Source organism: Carassius carassius, chromosome 15 (assembly GCF_963082965.1).
Source record: "Carassius carassius chromosome 15, fCarCar2.1, whole genome shotgun sequence".
Classification (NCBI taxonomy): Eukaryota; Metazoa; Chordata; class Actinopteri; order Cypriniformes; family Cyprinidae; genus Carassius; species Carassius carassius.
The window spans coordinates 27,935,875-27,961,077 of NC_081769.1; the positions used below are offsets into that span (position 1 = coordinate 27,935,875).

At 37.0% G+C, this 25,203-nt stretch overlaps 1 protein-coding gene across 1 annotated transcript in view; it reads right to left on the reverse strand.

The window, feature by feature from the left end:
* Positions 1-25,203, reverse strand: part of LOC132158755 (neural-cadherin-like) — a 110,180-nt gene that overhangs the window by 45,057 nt on the left and 39,920 nt on the right. Inside the window, exons 2-5 of the mRNA XM_059568303.1 lie at positions 8,600-8,788; positions 6,445-6,670; positions 5,089-5,293; positions 1,330-1,441 (exon numbers count right to left, since the gene is read on the reverse strand). Of these exons, the coding sequence (XP_059424286.1) occupies positions 1,330-1,441; positions 5,089-5,293; positions 6,445-6,670; positions 8,600-8,788 (732 nt within the window). The remainder of the gene's footprint in view (positions 1-1,329; positions 1,442-5,088; positions 5,294-6,444; positions 6,671-8,599; positions 8,789-25,203) is intronic.

Consider the following 25,203-nt stretch of genomic DNA (forward strand, 5'->3'; position numbering starts at 1 on the left):
TCTGCTTCTTTTCATCAGTGTCGTAGGTTTGTGCACAACAAAGTCTAAATGAAGAATAGTTAATCACCGAGAATTCTGCAGAGAAGGTGAGGGGATCTTTGAAACGGTGGGCAGCACAGAGCTTTTCGATCTCTGATGAGCGCTGGATTAGAAGAATTTCCTGGCTGTTGAGCACATTTGCTTCTGTTCGATAGTAAGATAACTATTAGATTGGAAATTGTTAATACAACTGAATTAGAGATTTAAAAAAAAAGACACATGCATGTATGTGCTCACACATGTATAATATATGAATTCTGTCTAAGCCTTAATAAAATCTGTTCATCATATAAAGCAATCTTATCTCTTCTTCACAACTTAAATAAAACTTCTCAGTTCAATTTTTTAACCTTTTTAGGATCTTAATTTTTGTTACCAGCACTTTTAATGGAAGGACAGTAACCTCTCAAGTTAAAATATCTTATTTTGTGTTTTGAAGATTAACCAAAGTCTTATGGATTTGGTTGGACATGAAGGTAAATAACTCATGACAAATTTGGAGACTATCCCTTTAATAATGAGGGTTAGAGGTTTGTTCAAATCCCAAATGCTACTTATGAGCAATAATAACATAATAGTAATGCCTGCTTTAGCAAGCACCACTAATTAGGGCTTATGAATATTTATTCAAACAACTAATGCACTCAAACCTCTTTCTGAAACGCAACACAACATCTCATTCATGTTTTTTTAGGCCTCTAAAACACCTTCAATTACAGTGATAAGATTGCAGATGGGGCCAGCACAGAGAGATAAACAGGTCCCATCCTATTAACGCTTGTGGTTTAGAGGAGGAGGAGGTCAGGCATGACTCTTCTTCAGAGCTGTCTTTCTCTATCAGACATGATTACCTGAAGAACATGGAGGGGGTCGAAGCCCCCCACCCGGCCACAGCAGAGATCTCACCTCTATTGCTGGGTCACAGTCTCCGACCTGTGGTTATAGAGCCCACAATGTCAGCAAAGACACAAAATGGAGGGTTGATGGTCTGACTAGTTTGACAGAGCTAGTCGGGAGGATGAGAGATTGGAGAGGAGAGGAAGACGGGGGCAGAAAAGCTTCTCTGCCTGGAAGCCACTGAGCTGGCTTTGATTACAATCCATTTACCACCCAGAAAGCACTGCCATAATGAATTATTTCATAATTACAGGACTGAGTTGAAGAGACACTCGCCCCCACAGAGCAAACGGCAACAGCACCTGCCTCAAGAGCGGGACTGCCGAGGAAAAAACACGGACAGAGAGAAAGAAAGTGAGACAGACAGAGAAAAATCAAGAAACAGACACTCACCCTGCAGTAAGGACGTGCCAGTAGGGGTAGTCTCAGGGACGTTGTCTCGACTGTATATGGAGTGCATAAATTCTGGTGTGCAATCATTCTCATCTGTGATGTGAACCACCACCTGCATAAGTAAGAGAAAGAGACAGAGAAAGGAACATTACTATGTGGACAAGTATGGAAACCTGAATGGTTATAAATCTCCTTGAAAATACTCAAATAGCTTGATCACTCAATAGTGAATCTTTAAAGGTCTTTAAAGAATCAGAATTACTAGACAACAGTAGTAATAGAGTTCAATGAAAGGTGAGTGCAGAAGCATTAGCCATCAATTCAGTTTAATCTTCTCTAATTACAAAAAGCTTAAAAATGTAAAATGCTATCCACAATGTTGACGCAAGAAATAATTTTTGATATTTGTTTACTAGTGGGTGAAGGACACTATATGTAGTTCTGTGACATAGTATACCCAAAAATTCTACATACATTGGACTTCCAGTCAAATTTGGGACCAAATATTATTCAGACACTTTGACCTGACCATGTGTTCTTTATTGCTAATGAAACATTTTTACACCACAAACTGAACATAATTAAGAATTAGGTGAGGTGTGGACACATTTACCACTGTTCTGCAAAATTTTGTGGACGAATTTATGTTTTTCACATGTATTTTCTGCACAGACCAACAGTTTGAAAGTGACTTCTGGGTGAACGTTGCTTCATGCATTACTAAGCAATTTTCAGTGGAATTTCTCAGAAATTTCTTTAATGCATACACTAAAATAACTGTTGTGACAGAACTTCTTGTGATGCTGCATTCAAAATGCCAATCAGAACAATACTGAGATTAAAACAGAACATTTGGAAACCGGCTCATCAGAATGACATTTAATAATTATTTATCACACAACCTCTGTGCACATATTCTCCATACTGACCTGCAAAGCAAATTTTGGCTGCATATTGATTACAAACATGCCAATATTTACAACATTGCAAGAGTAAGTGAGCTACAAACAACTATTACTCATCACCTGACTGATTGGTTTGAAATTTTCTTTCTGTTTTATCTATTTTATTTCTAAAATTCAGTAAATGGAATAAATAATTAAATAAAATAAATAAATAAATAAATATATATATATATATTATATATATATATATAAACATTCTTTGGTCATCCAGTTTCTTGGAAAGATGGCTGACCTCAATATTTGCACAGAAGGCAATCTGTAAAACAGGGTCTAAAACCCTGTATGAGCATGGATAATTTAGTGTCCTGAGTCACTTGGCTTTCTGGAGGCTTTCGGTTAAGTAAGAAGGCATAAAAGAGAGGAATAACATTAAAAGAAGAGGCCGAAGCAGAACAGAGCAGCTGCAGCAGAAGCCACTAAATGCAAATGGCTCAACCACCCCACAAACACACACAGAAACCCCAGTCAAACTCAGTGTGTAGAATGTAATGTAGCAGATCTCAGCTGAAGCTCAGACGATAGTTTATGGAAGGGCGGTATTTACATTCAGGCTTCTCTCTGTGCAGCGATTTGTGAGCATTCAGACGGAATACTGGCACAGTATTTGACTTTGACCGAACAGAGGCAGAGGGAAAGCAGGGTACGTGTTCTCAGTGGGAGCGTTAGTCATGGTGAGGGTGAGTCCCGCAGAACTGCTTATCTCAGAGGAACAGCACTGCCAAGAGGGAAAAGTTCCTTACACGTAACACACACGGCACTGTAGCTGATCATACAGCTCTGAAACCGTCAGGCCAGAGCCTTAAAACCCATGTAGCTCTGCATTACTGGTTTCTTTTTCTCTTCAGTTGTCCCTCAGGAATCTGCCCAAAGGAGGAAACGTTCTGTGTTTGTTTCATAGCTGCTGGAAGTTGAATATGGCAGTAATGAGACTGATGTCTGCTGCTGGAGGAGAATCACTGCTAATAACAACAACAACAGGGGTCTAAAAGAGATGAAGAGTCTTAATGTAGAACTTTATCTTTATGAAATCATTTTTCACATGCTAAGAGGACAGATGCTTATTCTTTGCAAATTTTTGCTTTTCTTATTTTTCCTCCCCTATTGTCTCTTATTTTCTCTTCTCTTCTTATTTTTCTTCATCTCATTCCATCTGGTTTCTTTTCCTCTCATCTTCTTGTTTAGTCTCTTCTCTTCTCCTGTTGTTGTTGACTCTGGTTTTGCCTTGTCTCTTTTATTCTCACCTTGCATGGTCTCCTCTCATCTCACCTGTCCTTTTATCTTGTCTGTCTTTGGTCTCGTCTTTTCTCCTATGACCTTTTCTAGTCTCTTTTCCCACTTTCTCATGAACACATTTAGTCTCTTATCCCTTTTGTCTCATTTAATTTTTTAGTCTCCTCTCTTCTAGTTTCGCCTGGTCTCTTTTTTTCTCACCGTCTCACTTGCCTTGTTTAGTCTCTTCTTGTCTTCTCTCATCTCATTTGGACTCATTTCTTCACTTTTCATCTAATATCATTTTGTTTCTTCTATCCTCATCTGTATACTTTTCTTCTAACATTTTGTTCCATTTGAACTTTTCTAGTCTATTGTATTGTCATCTCTTCTCATCACTTGTCCTTTTATCTTCTCTCTTCTGGTCTCTTATTGTCTCATTTGACCTTTTCTAGCCTCTTTTTCTGCTGTCTCATCAACACATTTAGTCTCTTCTTGTCTCATCTCATTTAATTCTCTTGTCTTATCTTGTCTCCTGTCTTGCATGTCTCACCTTGTCTTTTTTCATCTCTTATTGTCTTAGAATGTCTTTCATCTTGTTTCATTTCATCTTTTCTGGTCTCTCCTCTTTTGTTTTGTCTCAACTGATCTCCTCTCTTGTTGCATCTCATCTCTTTTTTTTTCTAGTCTCGTCTCATCAGGATTGTTTGTCTAATCTCTTCTCTGTTCCTTTAGTCTTGTCCAGGCTAGTCTCTTCTGGCCTTGTCTCTTATCTTCTCCTCTACTCTCATTTTGCTTCGTCTCATCTCTGTTCTAGCCTGTCGTACTCATGAAGTCATCTTCACAGATGGTGTAATCATTTGGCAGGGGGCAGTGACTCCGACAATTATCTAAAATGTGCGAGTGTGTGTGTGTGACTGGTGCTGGCACAGACACAGGTACACATCATTGTGTCTCAGCCAAGTCCATCAAGAGGACTCAATTAATGTGGAGGAACTTGTGCCAAACAAAGTAGATCAACACGGAACAGCAACAGTGTGAGCAACATGCACACACAAATGGATACATTTGTGCCTTTAATGACAGCAACAACAACACAATGGGTAAAATACATCGCACATCTGTCATATTTCTTTGCCTTTGTCGCTTCACTTCATCTTACACATAAAGACAAATAAGTGGTAACAGCCACAGCTGTGGTGTGTTTGATGGCCTCAACGCTACACAAAATCTCTCATTAGTGCTTTTCTGCTGATATGTGTTTGTCTCTGTTTGTGCTTGCGAATGCCTTCATGCTTATGTGTGTGTGGTATTGTGTGTATCAAAGCATATGCACCTTCCACCTGAGAAAGTACCAGTTGTATCATGATGTGAAGAATGACTGACAGCCACACATCTTAATGTCAGCCCTAAGCCGGGTTATCGCATTAAGTATGTGAGAGAAAACAATATATAAGTGGGAAACCAGAACCAACAAAACAACAAGTAAGTTATGTACTTCTGTGCTAACTGTACTTTTGGGGATAGAAATGGTTGAAGACCAAGGGAAGAAGCCGTTTAGATAGCTAGGTAATCGTGTGCTGACCTCTGCCATGTTGCTCAGTCCTGTATCTGGTTCAGAAGCTCTGACTTGCAGGTGTTGGAGATGTTGTCCACTCTCAAAATCCACAGTTCGTGTCAGGCTGAGCGCCCCACTCTCCTGGTTTATGCTGAACAGGTTGCTTGGGTTCACCAGCAACATATAAGACAGAGTCTTCCTTTGGAAAGAGATAGCCTGGACCAATGCCACCCTACAGACACACAAAGGAAATAGAATCAGTGCACAGGCCAGCATATCATTTATTTACTATGTATCCTATTGGAGAATGAAAACTACAGCTATGTTCCAAAACTTGTGAGCTAACGGGACAGTATTTAATAACATAAAAAAGCATAAAAAATACATAATTAAATAAGGACTATTTCATAATATATTTGTGTTTGCTATGTACAATACTATTTAAAATGCTGGGGTTAGTAAGAATTTGTAATGTTTTTGAAAATAATCTCAAAAACAATTATTTAATATTCTGAAATATTATTATAGTTTAAAATATTATTATTATTAAAATGTCTATTATGATAATTTTAAAAATTCAATTTATTCCTGTGATGGCAAAACTGAATTTTCAGCAGCCAGACTTCCTTGTGCCTCATCATGATCCTTTAGAAATCATTATAAAATCAGTGATATGCAATGGCCAGTTTTGGCAATAAGCCACCAAAAAAAAAAAAGCCAATTAGTGGCCAAAATACAGTGACCTCTCAACCTCCTGCCATACAAATGCTGTCAGTGTCAACAAAGCTTTGGAATGCATCTGCTTTTATAGGCAGCGAGGCAACTAACAAGATTTTAGAAAAGGGCTAATGTCTCTAATGAATGTCTAAAATATCTTGGTTGTTCTTTGTGGCTCGCGTCCCCCGTCATCTCTCCCTTCCACACTCTTTAACTTTAATATGTTTCTCTATTCCTCTCTTTTTAATATGTCTCTCTTTCAAAGATTAGCTGTCCTCTCCTCCTTCACACAGATTATTATGCTCAGTTCTGTGCCAGTGCCCGAAGGGGGAAGTTCAGACACTGCTCTTCATGTTTATCCAAAAGTTTCTTTTAATAAATATTTGAATTTGAACACACTTTCAAATTCAGAGCCTGGGGACAAAATGATGCATCTGTGTTCCCCCTGTCTTCCACAACCCCCTCTATTCAGTCCGTCCCCACTCTCTCAACCTCCGCTATCCCTCCAGGCGAATTGTTTCATGCAACAGATGACACATAACGCTTTGGAGTTGGCCATGTTCGCACAATCCTTCTCTTACCCTCTAATGAGCAGCAAATTCTGAATTTTTTTTACATGTAGATGCACACAAACATGCCCACTAACACGCAGCTTCCTGTACTCACGCTTGGCCCACCCCGGTGCTCTCAGGGATGTAGATCGTGTAGGTGGTGTTGGTGAACTGAGGGGGCCGGAAGCCAGCCAGTATGAACACAGAGGTGTGTGGACCCCTCCTGCCCTGCAAATCCACGGCCTGGACAATCAGTGTGTACTCCTTACTGGGGGTCAGAGGTCGTCCTGTGGTCCTCACTTCTCCTGTTGTTCGGTCCACTTCAAAGGAATCTTCTCCACCTGTCATAAAATACACACCCATTTAATGTAGCAAATAAAATATAAAATAAAATAAAACAAAATATAAGGGTGAGTAGTAGCATATATTTATTTAATGCCATGTCACCATCTTATGCTATTTTTATGGCAAAAACAGGAACAAACTAATATAGTTTCTTAAAAAAAATAATCAGTATATTAAGACACATATTATAGTATTGTACAGTAGAAACAACCTGCCTAATTTTAAAAATGATGACTTGTGGCATGTAACCAATTTGAAACATTGCCCAAAAACTGTGATGTGGCTCTTGTTTATAATCACATATTAAAAGAGCAACTCTTGTAAAGTTCAGCTCAAAGTGCAAGAGCATTACAAAGACAAAGTCACAAAAGCCTTGGAGTCTTTTTACACACATTAGGAGTGAGGGTCCCTTCTGCCAGCTGTGGTTCAGTGCATCTGTGTGTGTGTGAGGAGCAAAATGCTCCCCTCCGTTCCTCCTTCAGGAAAATAGTAAGACAAGAGCTCATTTTAACTGCTGTCCCCTTGAGCATGTCGTTATTTGGGAGCAGAGGAAGAGGAGGTGGATGAAGAACACAGCTGCTAAGGCGGAGCAGATCTCCCAGCTGTACCCGCTCCTGCTCGAATGCTCATCTGCTACAAGCAGAGGTTCTGATCCAGAATCACGCTTGATTCTGTCCTTACAAGCTCTCTTCAATTAATTAAAAAGTTGCTGTTAATGGTGTGAAATGAAGGATCTATTCCTACTTTGCAGCTTATTCTAACTAAGAATTGCACACTCAAATTAATGTTTGGTCTTTTGTTTAGGGACGGGCAGCTCTAAGATGGTTGATTAGTCATGTCTAAAGGATGTTGTAAGGCAAAACATACAGTAGAGAGCCTGTAGCCCTTAAGCTGTGAAAATATTCATAATAAAGCATGGCCTTGATTTTGTTAAGGGCAATTTTTCATTAAAATACTAAGCATTTAATTAAGTGTCACTGTAAACCATAGCATGGCTAGAATGCCAAACTGACCAATTACGGTAGCATTTTAATTTCAGTCTTATTTCTACAGAATCAAGGTCTAAAATCTGCTTACCCGGAACAATATCCTTTTTGTCCTACAAGGACTAGTAATTTATTCTCTGTCAGCGCAAATCTAGTTAAACTGACAATGAACGACATTCAACTAAAAGACAGATCAAAAACTTGGAGGAAGAGTACTATAAAAGACAGAAAGACAGAATTTATAAACATCAGAGTGTAATATCACCAGAGACAGAATATTTATAGCAGAGTCTAAATCCTTATGGACCAGAGAAGTAATTTTGTAATGTCACAACATATCAGATGATGAATGACTGGCCATTATGAGAGGTTATGATGTTTCTGAAGATGTCCTGGAGGTACAATAAAACCAGTACGGCACACCTGTCCCAACATACACATACACTCACACATATATTCGTGCAGATCAGAGTTGTATGCATAAATCACATTTAGTCCGTTTGCCTTTGACTAATTAGACTGAATTCCAAGCATGCCTCAGATTCATTTAACCTTTTTTGCTCTCTGTGCACTAAATTAAATCACTTAAACACAACTGAATAACTATGGAAAACGGCATGAATTACATTAGTCACTTAGTGTTTTATGCTGTTTCTATAACAGTGTTAACCAACTGGCTCGATAAAAAGGCATTGCCATTGTTTTAAAATAAAAGGGTGTCTATGGTATGAAAACAAAACAAATTTCTCTCAAACCTGAGCTAAACGCTCCAGCTAAAGCCTTTCCATTTTAAGGGGTTAAAATTATTGATCATGTAATGTATGTCTGCATGTTAGACATCAGTTTAATTCCCTTTTCATCTATAATGGGCCAGTGTCGTGGCAGAATGATTGTATAGACATTTTTTCAATGGTCAAAGAGTCTGGTCGTCAAACCCACCATCAACTAAAAGGAAGTGAGCTGTTCCCACTGAGCCATCGCCACTTCGGGCCACGAGCTTGTAAACCACAGAGCCAGCACCAGTGTCGGGCCCAACGGCTGCCAGGTAGGGGTAGGGGAACATAGCCCACTGAAGATCTGACAGGTTGGGGAGGGTCAGAGTCAGCCGGCACAGGTACCATTCATCACCTAGAGAGAGAGGGAAACAGACAAATATGTTGAGTTCATAAAGAAACACATCACATACCAAAAACACTTTTGAGACATTGTAGAAGTTTTATGCATTACAAATACAATAAATAAAATAACAATGCAAGTAGACTTTCATAAAGTTCATTTAGTTATTTATCAGGACAAAATATCAAATTAAAAGATGATGCACAAAATGTTTTTAGTTTTATGCATTACAATACATGAAATAATGTAAGTCTACTTGAAGAAGTTCATGCAGTTATTTATGAGAAAAAAATATTAAATATTGTCATTAATTAGTAATTATTGTAAATTAGTAATTACTTGAACATGGGAGGAAGCTATTGTGGTTTCAAAGGGAACTGAGACTAATTAAGAACTTGGGCTGGGAACTAATGGAATAGCAACAAACTTAAACCCCTTCAGAACACCTTAGCAACAAACAGCAAAGATAAAAAAATAAAAATGCATAATAATAATAATACAATAGGCCCTAATGAGAGAAATCTAAGGCCCTCTCATCTTCCCTCTAGATACTCTTCTTGTTTTATCCCATTCATTGTCTTCTTTTTGGAGAATGTTCACAATGCTCTTCATAATATCTGTAATCTCTGCAAAATATCCCAAATACATCTACCAAGCCGTAGTGTTGAATCTATAGCCTCTGAAAGCACATTTTCTAATCCAAATACCAGGCAAAAGAGCAGGAGGGAAAGGGAAAGCCTTTAGCCACCCTGAGTTCAGTGACGCCTCTCGGCTTCAGACTGTCATTCAGCCCGAGGACGCTCGGCTAAGAGAGAAATTACATTTCTGTAGAACACATCATCTCTGACTTCCCCTGTAGGTCCTGAGGAAGTTTGCTGTCAGAGACACGATCCGCTCCCTCAGACGGCCTCGGAAGATCAGACGGAGAAAGAAAGTACTTAACAGAACAGAAATATCTTTTTTGGGGTGTTTTTGTGTTCTCTTTTCTCTGTTGTATGTTTGTTTCCAGACTTGCATCGTGTTGTTTTTGACATTTCATGCAAAAGCGAGACAAGAGTGAGAATAAGAAGAAACTTCACTTCTAAGCACCTCGTCAAGAGGGAACATACTACTGTTACCCTCACTTCCTGTGTTTCATAGCCATGCTTTGGAGTATGTCAAAAGAGACTGATCGAGGGAGATGCAAGGAAAAGACAAAAGATACAACGAGAGCAAAGAGATACAAGGGTCGGGGGCTTGGGTGTCTTGCCTCTATGTTTCCGTGTCTCTGTGTTGTGAACGTCTGCAGAGTCAGGATGTGTCGTACAAATGGATGGACTGGAGCTCAGTCAAATAGATAAAACCACATTAATACAAGCAGAGTGAAAACACAAACCAACAAACCCGCACAGATCACTGCACATGTGAAAGTCAACAAAAAGTGACATTCTCTATGCAAATACATCTAAATCCTGTCAAAGTTGCTGTTGGTGTAATCAAATTCTGTGGCTGTCCACTTGCCACTGTGATTCACTGACGTTTGGTGATAATACAGATAAATTATCAGAGGTCTACATGACTGAACCAAGCAAGATGTATGCTAAATACATGCATAAATGTATCCAAATAAAAGGGACATCGGCTTTAGCAGCAAGGCCTTACTGAATACATTTTATTACATTTTTACATCAGGAACTGTATGTGAAATGAGTGAGTGAAATGATATTATTTAATGAATTTGCTAAATGAAATAACATTCTGCGCTAAAAAATATTTTTAATTTATAACAAAAGACCAAAAATAAACTGTTGATGAAAATATGATGAGGATAAATAACGCTGATCATGCACTAACGATTTTTAAATGAAGATAAAATTTCTGCAAATAATATATCAATAGCATTGGTTGTGAACATACTGTACAACCGATACACTAAATACACTAAAACGCAATATCAAAAACAAGTCTCTAAAACATGATAAATTCATAATACAGTAGTTATGAGCAAATACTTGAGTGTACAGTGTAATAAATATAAACAAAATAAAATAAAAACATAAACAAGTAGTCTATATTATTTATTAGATAATATTTTTTTATTTTGTATGTAATGTTAAATTTGCATGTAATGTATAAAATAATGAAAAAAGAATAAAAGGTTATATAATTTTCATATATACTATACTGTTTATTTTTTATTCAGTGTAATTTATATTTTACTTTGTGTAAATGTATATTATATATATATATATGAATAATGAATCATATTTATGCACTTTTTCTCAAAATGGGGGATGGTATTGAGTGTTTTTGTTCAAATTATGGTTGGAAGACAAGGCAAAGGTAGGTGACTTCCTGTGGCATGAGAGGGCAGACAGACACTTCAACTCTGTCCGATACTGTTTGTGTAATGTAGGGGCTCCACATTTTCATATGTCTCTAAAAATCTGTGTTCTCCATGTGGAATCACAGACCTTAGAAGCGACCCTTCCTACCTCACACTGAGCTCTGTGTGCAGCCCACCATGGGGTGGCCTAAAGGTCCAACAGATGTGGATCAAACTCCAACAGCCAACACCCACACCTGAGAGGCTAATGAGCCACAGGCTCAGTCAACAAACCTCCAACAGGGAGAGGGCAGTTCAAGGGACGCCCGAGGAACCCTGGCGAGGGTTTCAACAAATGTATCTCTACCCAACTTCTCCAAAACAGCTGTCATAGTATCACCACATCCTGAAGGAATATAAACACCCCTCGTACTGAGAAAATAAGGGAGGAAGGAATGGGTAAAAATGCTTTTTAGCTATGATAGAAATAGTAAAAAAAAGCCTGTCTGGTAATGAAAGAGTGTGATTTTTCTATCTGTTTCATGACTGGGCATCTTGCTCTTTGTTTCAAAAGAACAATATGGAACCCCAACTGGGATCTCTTTCTCACCCTGTGCATAAAACACAATGAAACAATTGCTTGATCTTTTTCAGCATCGCAGTTTGGAAGTTCAGATAATGTGGGGAAAAAATCTGAGGAGAAAGCGCAAAGACCTTCGTGCATTTGTTTACGCCTCGCTAAGCCAAGCTAAGCCTGGATAGCGTGAAGCAAAGCGTTGGATATAATATGCTCCGTGTATAAATAGCTGGTGAATTTTATCTAAGTCCACCCAAAGCTCCGTACTAATTTGAATATCAATACAGAAGATGTCACGGATTGCTACGTTAAAAGAAAAACAACAAGACGAAGAGCGGATAAAGAAAGAGGGATGGAAACTGTGCGTGCTGTGTTTGTGTTGTGTTTTTGGCCTAATTTGGTGTACAGTAATTTGGTGAGAGGATGTAAAAGAAGCCGATGCCGACTGGGGAAAATTAGATTCCATTCAAAGAGACTTAAACGGTCGTCAGCCGCATCGAACATGTGCAGCTTTTCTTTTGTTACCATGTTTGTCTGCATCTAAAGAGCAACTGGAGGATGGGAAGAATACGATGTGATGCCTTTGATTAGATATGAAGCAGTGAATCAATGCTGATTCACCATAATTGCAAAACACAAATGACAGAGGAAAACTGTATTGCTTAGAGTTTGCTATTTCATGATTTCACAGATTAAAGTTATGTTTCATTATATGTTTTGTTTTCATTTTGATTATTAGAGCTTACAGCTCTTGAAATACAGTCAAAAATCATTAAGAATTTTAAAATCAATGACTGTGGGTGCCAAGTAAAAAAAAATAAATGTCTGAATTAAATTATTCATGAATGAACTGTTGTTTTGACTCCTATGAATCTATTGATTCAATCTGCAAAACCTGTTCAAATGATTTGAAAGATTCAATCGTAAATTGAATTGATCCAGGTCTTGAATTCAACTCACTGTTCAATGATCCGATCACAGCAGTTAAAGTCTTCATTAAGCATAAATTTCAACCATCTTTTCTTTTCTTTTGTTACATTTATCCGACTGAAACAAACAAAAAAATTTGCGGCCAGACCTGAATCATTCATGAATCATTGTGATCTCATGTGAGTGATATGTTGCTTATTATTGCCCAGTCCTTGTGTACAATAAAAAATATACACATTTATAATAAACACTGAAATATTCCATAAAAATAATAAAGAAAAAAATAATTGTCCATTTTGATTTCATGGTGACTTTAAAACTTCACATTTTTGGTAAACTCTCTATTTAAATATAACCCACCATCTTGAAAACTGTGCCATTGTTGGTCTGTTTGAGAAGGACTACAGTACATCAGCACCAAACCAAAGACTCTAAGAAGCCAGAAACCATGTCTCTTCTCACTCTGAGCCCTTCCTGATACCTTGTCCCTGAAGTCCCTCTTACAGCTGGATACCTCCCTACAGGACCACTCTGAACAAATGATCTGGAATTACACACACACACACACAGCATAGGGAAAGACTTGCAGGTGTCTTGGTGAATGACAGTGTAGGCCAAGTTGTCATAGTGACTGGGACAGTGCAGGTGTCCCCCTGAGTCAAGTCTCCACTTTGCAGGGTTAAGTCTTTGTGACATGCAAACAGCACGCCGGTGAGCTTGCGTAATTGCCTTGTCCTTGCTGGGCTGGCAGAAGCAGTTTTTGCGTTTCAGTCTAAAAAGAGAGCTCTTTCATGCTCAATTAAACACTCAACGATGTATATCTCATTGTTGTTCTGATGACATGCTTTTCCAGGGATGTAATTAAGTTTTCAAATCAGGGCCTTTGTCTTTTTCTCTCTCTGTCACCCTTACTCATGAACAGCACACTGAAATTCCTCCGGGTGAGAAGTCTCAGAGAGTGAGAGATGTGCAAAAAAAAAAAAAAAACAGATTTTTAAGTCTACTTTTTTGTGGATTTTAGTCATAGTTAAATCTACACAAAACATCAGCAGACACACAATATCCGCACAAAGCTGCTCCAGAATTTGTTTTTAATCAGGCAAAGACCAAACTCGTTCAGGTGATCTCGAAGCGATTGATTTGGTGTGGATCCAAGCAGTTCGCCATCTTCATATATGCCTAAATGCACTGAACGAATTAAAAAAATGCATTAGAAATGCTCCGAACGAGCCAGGAGCAAAAACAGCATCTCGCACTGAGCAGGGTGAAAGGACTCTAGCTTGATGAACCAAACACCCAAACACACACACAAAGGGAGAGAAAGCATGACCGTTAAGTGTAGGTGTGTAAGTGTGCATACTAATCTGTAGGCAGTGACAGAGGGCAGTGTGTGACACAGACAGGGCCTCATTATTGTAGTACTGTGAGTGTGTTTGTAGACTGTGGGGGCTGCTCTGACCCAGCCAGAGCACGAAAGCACAGTGCATCCTAATTAATGATCTCGCATTGTGGCCCACTTTTGGTCATACCATATTACACACACACACACACGGTAAATACATTTCACCCTCACACTGTTCTTACATCATTGTTTACTTGTGTAAAATATAACTGATGCCATTGTTTTAATAAATTATTGTTGTTAGCTTACCTTTCTAATATTTTGTATTCTATTTTCTTTTCATTTATTATACAACTGTGTGTGTGTGTTTATATATATATATATATATATATATATTTATGTATATATGTGTGTGTGTGTGTGTGTGTGTGTGTGTACAGACCTCTAACACTAGCTTGCTCTATTCTTTTTCTATTCTACCTGTTTTCTTTTTATTTATTATATTATTTAAAAGCCCATGCTACATGTACTGTGTTGACCTAACTGAGACTTGTTATAGCACTTATATATCATTGCTCTTTTTGTTGTTTTTGATTGTTTCCACTGTCCTCATTTGTAAGTCGCTTTGGATAAAAGCGTCTGCTAAATGAATAAATGTAAATTAAAAAAAAAAAATAAAAAAAAAAAAAATATATATATATATATATATATATAAACATTACAATATAATATAAAACATTACAACAGAACATTTCTGTAATCTATAGCCTACCAGTCAACAGTTTTTGAACAGTAAGATTTTTTATGTTTTTAAAGAAGTCTCTTCTGCTCACCAAGCCTGCATTTATTTGATCCATAGTACAGCAAAAGCAGTAATATTGTGAAATATTTTTACTATTTAAAATAACTATTTTCTATTTGAATATATTTTAAAATGTAATTTATTCCTGTGATCAAAGGTGAATTTTCAGCATCATTACTCCAGTCTTTAGTGTCACATCCATCAGAAATCAAATCATTCTAATATGCTGATTATCAATATTTAAAACATGAGTACATTTTTTCAGCATTTTTTGATGAATAAAAGGATCCAAAGATCAGCATTTATGTGAAATAAAAAGCCTTTGCAACATTATACAGCATATCATTCAAAAAAATAATTTTTTGAAAAAGAAATTATAGAAATTAATACTTTTATTTAGCAAGCTTTAACATCTCAATAAATTACATTTTGAAATATATTCAAATAGAAAACATTATTATTCATAAACGTTATTTTAAATAGTCTAGTAAAAATATTTCGGTTTACTGTTTTGCTGTACTTTCGATTAAATAAATGCAGGCTTGGTGAACAGAAGAGACTTGACTGGTAGTGGATATTATAGGCAACTTTAATTATTCTCTAATTTCTAGCTTTTAATTGGCTTAGAAATCCATAACTGCTGGACAATAACAAACAATAATGATTATTTTTATATACTAAAAGAACGTATTTATCACATAATAAGGCAGAATAGTGTCTATACTGTAATAAATCTATGTCAGTTAGCACAGTTTTGTTCATATACTGTATTTATCACCTGCTGGAGATGACTTGAAACACCATATATTGTCGCAATCGTATAGTAATGTCTTCGTGTTTCCAAAAGTTTCAGTTCTTCTGTCAAAACAACTGTTTTCATACAGCGATAGCTGGACACTTTTGTCCATATTAGGAGTTTCCTGATATGACTATCATCGCGAGAGCATGCTCCGGCTTTGAGTATGAATGAAACAAACACTGCAGGAGTGTTTAGCGCTCCGTGAAGTTCATCTCACCTTCTGGGTCCGAATAAAATATCAGGTCATGCACAGACTATCCTGTCTCTTTTGAGTTTAAATCTATATTTATTCACACCAGCTCTTGAAAACCTCTATGCGAACACATTTGACTGAAAAAGTGCGGGGGACGAATTTACGTGATATTAAAAGTACGTCCCCCGCGTAATCTACGCCCCTGCATAAATGTATTTGTCTTATACTACTGTTCAACATTTTGGGGAAATTTGATTTTTAAAATGTTTTTACAGAACCAAATGTTACAAGTGTGATTGCATCATATAATAATTACTGTTAATAGTGTTCATTGTCTGTTTACCTCTTTAAATCATTTTTCAGAAAATTTCTGCCATATGCACATAAACTGACAGTAACCACTGTTAAGCTACTACTAAATATTGTAGAAACTTAATTCTCTATAAAGTTGCTTTGCAATGATTTGTATTATAAAAAGCACTACACAAATAAATTTGAATTGAATTGAATTGAATTTTGAAGTCTCTTTTGCTCATCAAGGCTGTATTAAATTTATCAAAAAAACTGTGAAATATTATTACAATGTTAAATTATTTTTTTAATTTCAGTATATTTTATATGAATTTATACTTGTGAAGGCAAAGCTGAATTTTCAGCTGTCATTTTTCCAGTCCTCAATGTCACATTATATGTCACAATAAATAGAAATTTATTAATAGCATTAATTTAAAATATTTTTTTAATGCAAAAGTCTTATATATATGATTAATAGCAATTAAAAGCATATAGCCATATATAATACCCACATCTCTCTGGAACGTTTTAGAGAGAAATTCACCACAAAGACAGTTAAAACATGCTGCTTCTCTCCTCCATTCTCATTTAGACGCAGTTGTTGAAAAAGAAACATAATTCACACACACGATTCCACGCATCATACACATTCACAAAGTTTCCTGCAGGTTAATTAAGCCCATTTTTCACCGCTGATGAGAGCATGCAGAGGGAGAGATGGGGGGAGGAACTAAACACATATAATTATGTTTCCTCTGTTCTGTTGATTTCGAACCGACATCTGTGTGGGATGTTCTTCCACAGACACACACACAGACACACACACACACACACACACACACACACACACACACACACTGTCCTTGTCTCTCACTGACAAATGTACCTGCTCTATTCTCTTCTATGTTATATCAAAGCTCGGGCATGTTGTATATTTCATACACTGCCATCTAAAATACAAGCACCAGGGGGAAAAAGGAAAACAGACTTCAAAAAAATGACAGAGAGAGCAGCGGAGCTGTTACACAGAGGAGAGAAACCACTCAGATAAATGCAACAACACGACTAAGAGATAGATCCTCCATCTTAGTGATGTGTTTTCTCTCTCTCTCTCACTCTCGCTCCCCTTTTTCCTCTTGCTGTTTATTTCCATTTCATTTCAGCGGCTGAGATCTGATTGAAAGCCCTGAGGCAGTTTATGGAGATACCTACATCCTCACTCCACAGTGAAATACTGCGAGAGCCGGCGTGCAGGACAGCACAGCGGTGACCTTAACCACAAAAACACACACAAACACACTTACCACTCTAAACCGGTCACCAACTGTTCCTCCTTTCTGTGGAAACTGGACAAAAATCAGACCCACACTTAAAAATTAAAAAATGGTTCAGCCAACAACCATCTTCCAGAATTTTCTCTTCTTCAACTGGTCGAATGGGTCTTTGGAGATTAAATCAACTTGGTGCTACATTCAGATCAGCCTACTGGTCTCTAAAGTATCAGTAGTTTTTCTAATGAACATAATGTTCTCATTGAACTTATTTTAAATGCGCTTTTGGATAATCCAAAACAATTTGTTGACAAAATGTACCTCCTTTTTAAATGTCATCAGTGTGCATTATAAAACATCACTTTTTCACATCTTTTAACAACTTAAGTTAATCAAGACTACTATAGTTACAAGTAACAAGTGCTGATGGTGCCTACTTTATACAATGCATGCTATTGTTTTCTTTTTTAATTATGTTTTACTTTTATAATTGCAATGGTTACTAAGCATTGTTGTCAGTAAGATTTTTTAATGATTTTGTAGTCTCTTATGCTCACAAAGATTGCATTATTAGATAAAAATACAGTAAAAAAAGCAATTTTCAGTTTCACATTATACTTCAAATATCATAAAAATAAGTTGATTTGTTGCTAAAGAACACTGCTTATGATTTTCAATATTGTAAACAGTTCTGCGGCTTAATATTCTTGTGGAAAGTAAGATACATTTTTTAAGAATTCTTTTATTTAATTGAAAGTTCAATAAAAATAGATATGTTTGTAAAAGTCTGTACTTTTGACCAACGTATTGCATCCTTGGTGAATAAAAGTATTAGTTTATTTCTTTTAAAAAATAAATAAAAAATTTAACAAATGAATACATAAATAAACATAAACATCTTACTAACCCTGAATTTTTGAACAGTAGTGTATTCATGGGTTGTGAATGCCACTTCATGTTGTTTATGGTAGTGTCTGTTTAGTGAGCTAGTTTAAGTAGCTGACCAACTAACCTACAAGCTGGTTCAGTCCTGACTAAGCTGATAGGCAATCTTAGTCAAGAGCACTCACTGGAAAAACTAGAACATTCTATTTTACCATAGTCAATTTCAGTTTTAAAATGTTACCATATTTGTTGGTGCTGTTCACAACTAAACCATTTTAGACCAGCTACAACACAGCTGTACCACCTTCAGCTGTATAACCTGATTTTCCAACAGAGGGTCAAAGTAAAGCTTAATTTCATAATCTTGTTCTGTAGATGATTAGAGTGTGTCAGAAATCATCTGGGATGCTGGGATTAAGATGCTGTCTGACCACAGAGACAGAGAGATAGTAAAAGGCTTAGAAACATGGAAGGCAAGCACTTCTCTCTGACCACTCGTGGGCGAATCAAAGCCCAGTCAGCAGAACACAGAAACTCAATTAGAGGCTCTGCATGTGTGTGCAAGGGTTACGGCTGCTGAGTCCTAAGGTGAGATAATGACCGTGATCAGCACCAGCACACACCTCTCAAAGGAAGCCTGCCAGTACGGCAAACGCTCTCTCTCACTCTCCTGGATGGAGTGGAGCCGTTATTTCAAAGGATGTCTCATTACCTCTGATCTGCTCCAACTCTGACCTAGAGTCATTAAAAGGAAAGATAACTCCTCTCTATGTCCCCTCACACATGCTCCATGACATGACTTGGCAGTGTGAAACCAGAAAGAGTGGAGGGCGAAGAGGCCCTGAGAGGAGGTGGAGAAGCAAGTTAACTTTGTGTTTGTTGCGTTAACTGATCAACTCAGTCAAGTCTGTACTGTCCAATCTTGACTGACATGTCTTTATGTGATACCTGCCATTTCATATGACTTTTCACTATAGGTTAAAGTAGTGGTTCTTAATTGTTTTTGGTGATGCCCTACTTTTAAAGATGTAAATGTATACCCACCATTCAAAAAATTGTTAATAATAAAAAAAAAACATTTATATAAATCATTTTAATTTCACAAATATATACGATAATATATTCACAAATATATGGATACATTTATGTAATAAAAAAATTTAATATGCGATGACAATGCTGAATTTTCAGCAGCCATTAATACAGTCACATGATTCTTGAGAATTCTTTCTAACATGCTGACTTGATGGTTAAGATTTATTGTGGAAACCATTATACTTTTTTCATGATTCTCTGATTAATAGAAAGTTCAAAAGCACATTTTTTGTAACAATGTAAAACAGTAAAACCGTCACTTTTGATCAATTTAAAGTGCCCCTATTATAGATTATGAAATGTTCATATTTTGGTTTTGGGAGTCCCCAACAACAGGTTGACATGCATACAAGGTCAAAAAACACTTTCATTGTCTTATAATATGCATTTGTTTTAACCTCATATGCACAATGACTCCCAAACAATTCATTCAACGATTCATTTTTCCAAACTCCTCCTTTGTGTGACACTAATCTGTGGTGATTGGTCCGACTGGCAGTTGGTTGATTTCATTTCCATTTCATCATGCCTGTAATGCCTAATAAAGCAGCATTTGTGAGCGCAGTGCTGCTTTGTGTACAGTCGTTACCGGGGAAACAGCTACTTTACTGCGTCAAAAGCAGCACCTAGTGGCAAAGAATGAATTTGCATTTTCATTCAGACAAATGCGAAAATATGCTTACATAAGAGATTGCTCATTTCCACGTCTTCCTCATCTGTGTTTTTGATCTGGAAAATGTGGTCTCATTCAAACAATGTGTTTTAGCTCCCCCGAGCGTATATAAAAGTTAAAACATGAAAAGCCATAAAAATGGGAAGCGTTTTCTCATAAAAGACAAGATGACTCACCAATGGCTGGGAAAGAGTTAATTATATAAAAAATGGTATGCCATGACATATTTACAACATACTAAAATAAATAAAAGAACAGTGGCACTGCTTTAGGGGGTGCACCTCACACTTTGAAAACCACTGGGTTAAAGCAATACAGCAAGGGCGTCTGTTTACCACAACACACCATCAATATGTGATCAAAGGCCTGTGCCCTCCGATGTGAGGTACTTTTAGTTTAAGATTGCTCACATACATCATCTCACACATCAAGGTATTTTTTCCCACGTGGCATAGAGGTGCTCTGCAAAACTCTGCCGGATCTATGAGATACCTGATCCTGGATCCATCTTTCCACTCTCTCCTTTACTACAAGGGATTAAATCGATTGCTTGGGCTGTGAGGAGTAGACAAACCACAAGCAGTGCCTTACCCTTTGATGCCGCTGCTGAAACTTCAGTTTCATTTCGCCTCTGCAGAAACTCAATTACCTTGGTGGAGTCTGACAGGCTATACTGGAAAGGGAACATGGGAAACATTTTCAAATTGATGTTAGGAGAACTGCAGGCACCCTTCCACCGTTGACATCTGCTCTGTCTCCCCATCTCAGTACATCTAGAAGTGGCTTAACAAACAACGACCTGCAAGTCTTTTGCTCCATTTGCTGTTCCTAGTCCTCCCTTTCCATAGAATAATAGTATAATAATTAGAATAGACCAAACTGTGTTCAGTGTTGACCATGTGGGAAAAGTCATTTTAAATAAGTCAGTCTGTTCAGTACAAAGGCTGACTGCCCTGTCACTGCTGGGGTTTAGCAAGACACATCTCTTTCCCTATGTTTTCAAAGCAAGTAAGATACTCTCAATATGCTTCCTCTGACAAAATAAAACTCACAATGAGATCTCGTTAACATCAAATTGCTTCCCCTAGACAGTGATCAGATAAAAATAGAGACTTTCACTTTTTAGAATATTTCTTTCAAAGAAACAAACAGACTCTAGTAATCTCACGATTCTCATCTAGATTTTGAGAAAAGATCAATCATTTCTCAAACTGTGCTCAGATTTGTCCAGACATCAGAAGTCTAAAATCTTGAGTCAATATGCAATCAGTCTCAATATGCACTCAAATATTTCTCATTAATTTTTTCAGGGTTAAATGATCTATATTAATCCATAAAACTATATGAATTTTATAGCTCTAGATAGCTCTTTATAGTTTCTACTTTTTGTCAATAATTGTCACATTTTTACATCTAATATTTCAGATAAATATCTGAGGCCAAGTTGAAACTTACATGAACATGAATGAAACATACATGAACAAATCTTACCACATGTATTATTGCCAAGCTCTCTCTCTCTCTCTCTCTCTCTCTATGTATATATACATATATGTACTGTATATATAGTTGGATATGTATGTCCAACATTATCTGCACACACACATATGTATACGATGTATACTATATAGCATATCTAAACTGCCAAATTGCTTGAATCTTTGAAAAATTTTAATTATCGCCCAACTCTAATCTGCTATATAGACTTTAGGGCATTATAAATTATAAACATTAACATCTGAAACTATTTACTGTACATTGTAAAAATACTATATACTTTAACTACTATATAAATTAATTTGCTTTCACTAATTTGATGAAACACAGTTTTACAAGAAACACAGAACAAAACATAACTGAACAAATCTCTTTCAGAGCAACATCTGAGCAATAAACAGTTCCTCTGGGATATATATTTACAAAAACCTCCACACTAGCAATAAGAATTGTCATACAGTAAGCTCCATGTGCTTGTGAAATAGTCTCATTGGATGCTCCTGTGGGTACAGCAGTCAGTACCTGCAGCTTATTCAGACAAATAAATCAATCTGTTCTTCAGGGAGCTTCATTTCTTTTGTAATGTAAGACAGGTGTGATGGAACAGAAGACTCAGTCCATGTGGAGCACTTAAACAATGAATGACAAAGATAAAGCGAGCGGAAGAACAGTTAAAAGAAAAAAACAGATAAATTCTTGTTGAGCTTAATATTCCAAACCACATGTAATAATACAGCTGTTTTTGAGCCCTATAAACCACCTCAAAGAAAGACATATGAGAAATGGAGACAGAGAGACTCAAGAAGTTAGTGTATAGTACTTCCCATTTTTCACATTGCACCCTCAGGACACACTCTCAGTAATTTACCAGTCCTCACATTTACAATAACGGGTTCCTGAATAAAGACTATTTTCAATGTGGTTTTCATCATCAAGCAAACGTCTCGGATCCACATTTCATAAGCTCTGTGGAAATAGACCAATCTAAAACATGGAAACTGTCACTTAAATTATGAATATCTGAGAACTTTTGTTCAGCATTAAAAAATAAAGCCCTGAAAAATTGATGCGAGGGCTCATATCATATTTATGATTTATGCCAGGAAATTTCTTTAAAAAAAACTACAATCAGAGATTCTGTGCACCATGTGTGTGGTTTCATCACATCGATATCATGAAGCCTGAAGAAAAAAAGGGGAGATTTTCAACAGGATAGGTACTGGATCTTCTCAGGTTTGGACAAAATGGACAACGAGGAACTCAATGAACATCCCGTGGATTATGTAAGACATTATCACTCAACTACTGACATGTTTCTAAATAGTATTAAAATTCTGGATGATACCAATAAATCAATAATTAATTTAATTTGAATGGCCAACAGACGATAAATGGCAGACACTAAAATTTTATAAAATTGTATTTAGATTTTTTTATAAAACATTAAAATCTAAAATCAAACATTTTAATGGACAGTATAAAAATGGATATTCATACTGAGATTTATCATAGGCTACAATTTAATAATAGTTTTTTAATAAGATTAATTCATTAATGTTAAATGACAACATATATTATAGCAGATAACTAATATAGTACCGATATAAGGCAACCGATATTGGGCAACCACATGTAAAATGAAGCTTCTTTATTAAGAAAATGTTGCATTCACATTAGTTGTGTAGACTCTTGTCTTTCACTCCATCTGTCCATTCAACTCTCACTACATTTGTGAGTAAAGATTCATTAAACTTCCAACAGGGCTGTCGTCCATTAAGCTCGGTCTCAGGATAAAGCTTGTTAACGGCTCCACGTTCTGCCGTGTTAAACACAGGCCGTACACAAAGCATTCTGCACAAGCACATGCAAATGCATGTTAAGTCATGCAAATGAGGAGCATAATTGCTGTTCTTTGTTTAAATGTACATTTCAGGCCTCAGCGTCTCCATAGACAACAACAGAAGAGAGAGAGAGACTGAAAAAGAGTGAGAAAGAGATTTTCTCTTCATTATTCATTAGCGTATCATATGTCTGGCTAGATTTATGATGCTCCAACGGGATGAGAACAAACAAAGTGGATCCTGCCGTCACTCATGCATAGCGCCCTACAAGAATAAAAAATGATGGAAAACATGTAAAGTGCAGGATTTGTGCCAATACATCATTCCATTTTAACGAAAGCAATTATAGACACAGATAATGACCTACAGCCCTTAGAAACCAAAGGAGGGCTTGTGTGCTCTTAAGAAAGCTCATTTCCTCAAGGCTGAATGTGCTTGTATTTGTCGTTGACCCCTGTTGAGGCTACGCTCTTTCCTTTGAATAGAGAAGTGCCGCGCTGGAACAAGTCAGCGTATGGTGGTCTGGTTGAGCTTAGTGGCCAATCCTGGAAAACTTCCAGCCATTCATCCGGCCCCCGGAGTCCCCGCAGGGAAATCGCTCCTCCTCCGCCAACATTCCCATGTCCCATTCAGGTGAAATGCTCCCCTCCACGTCTAGATTTTCCACTCAAGTGACTCTGTGAAGAAGTGGCACACAGAGCTGGATGGGACCCTGGCAGACCCGCTGGGCTAGTCTATAAAAGTAGACGCACACATGGGCACATGAATGCCAATGTTTTCAAACACTAAAAGATGAAGTGAAAGCAGAACCGCCCGCGTTTGGGAGAGATGAAAGGTACCTACAGCTGCGCTGCAAATTAGGTTCGGGGTTGACCCGTCTGACCGTCTGATGTGGGGGTTTGCCAATGTACCCAAACAAACACATGTACCCAACCATTGTTGTTACTGATAACTTAAAACTATAAGTAATTCATTTTATTTTTGTTACTACTATTTAAATTTTGTCATTTAACAGATGCTTTTATCCAAAGAAATAAAAATCAATAAAAAAGCAATAATATGCAAGTGTTATATTAGTATATTATTATAGTTATATTTCAATTTCACTAAGAAATGAGCAGCATTCCTAGCAAAACTAGAAATGTTGCCTTAGTAGCTAACAAAAATAAGTTGAAATTCAAGTTCTAAAATTACTACACTTAAAACTCTGGCTGCACGATGTGTCGTTTAAGCATCGATATTGCGATGTATGAATCCACGATAGTCACATCGCAGGATGTGCGATGTAGGTTGTCGTAGTTGATCCGTTATTCATTAACTGTACGGGCCAGCTGCTCCCCGGCCCTTGACGAATGTGATTGGCGGATTAATTGCACAGCTTAACCATCATAGAGTGAAAGTTTTGACAGGGCAGAGAGAGAGAGAGCGCGCGAGAGAGAGCGCGAGAGAGAGTGCGAGAGAGAGTGCGAGAGAGAGAGAGAGAGCACGCGTGAGAGAGAGCGCGCGTGAGAGAGAGCGAGAGAGAGAGAGAGAGACCGTCTTCAAACAACACGAGCGGTGTCTTGCTCTGTCTCCCTCGCGCATATTAATCAATTGACACGATGTTGTCGATGTTTAAATCATTTAAAATGAGAATGTAAGTGTGCTCACCCCATTTTTGTTTGTAAGAAAAAATTTGATTAGATTTCATATCGCAATATATATCGGAGAAAAATAAAATATCGCAATGTCGTTTTTTCCCAATATCGTGCAGCCCTACTTAAAACTGAATTAAAAATAATAATTAAAATAAACAAGAAATAAATTTTTTTTAATATAAATGAAAACCTTAAAATTTGACTAAAATAAAAAATTAGCTGAAGTACTAGAATTAATAAACCTTAAACTAAAATAAAAATAATGTGAGTATATTTGATAATTAAA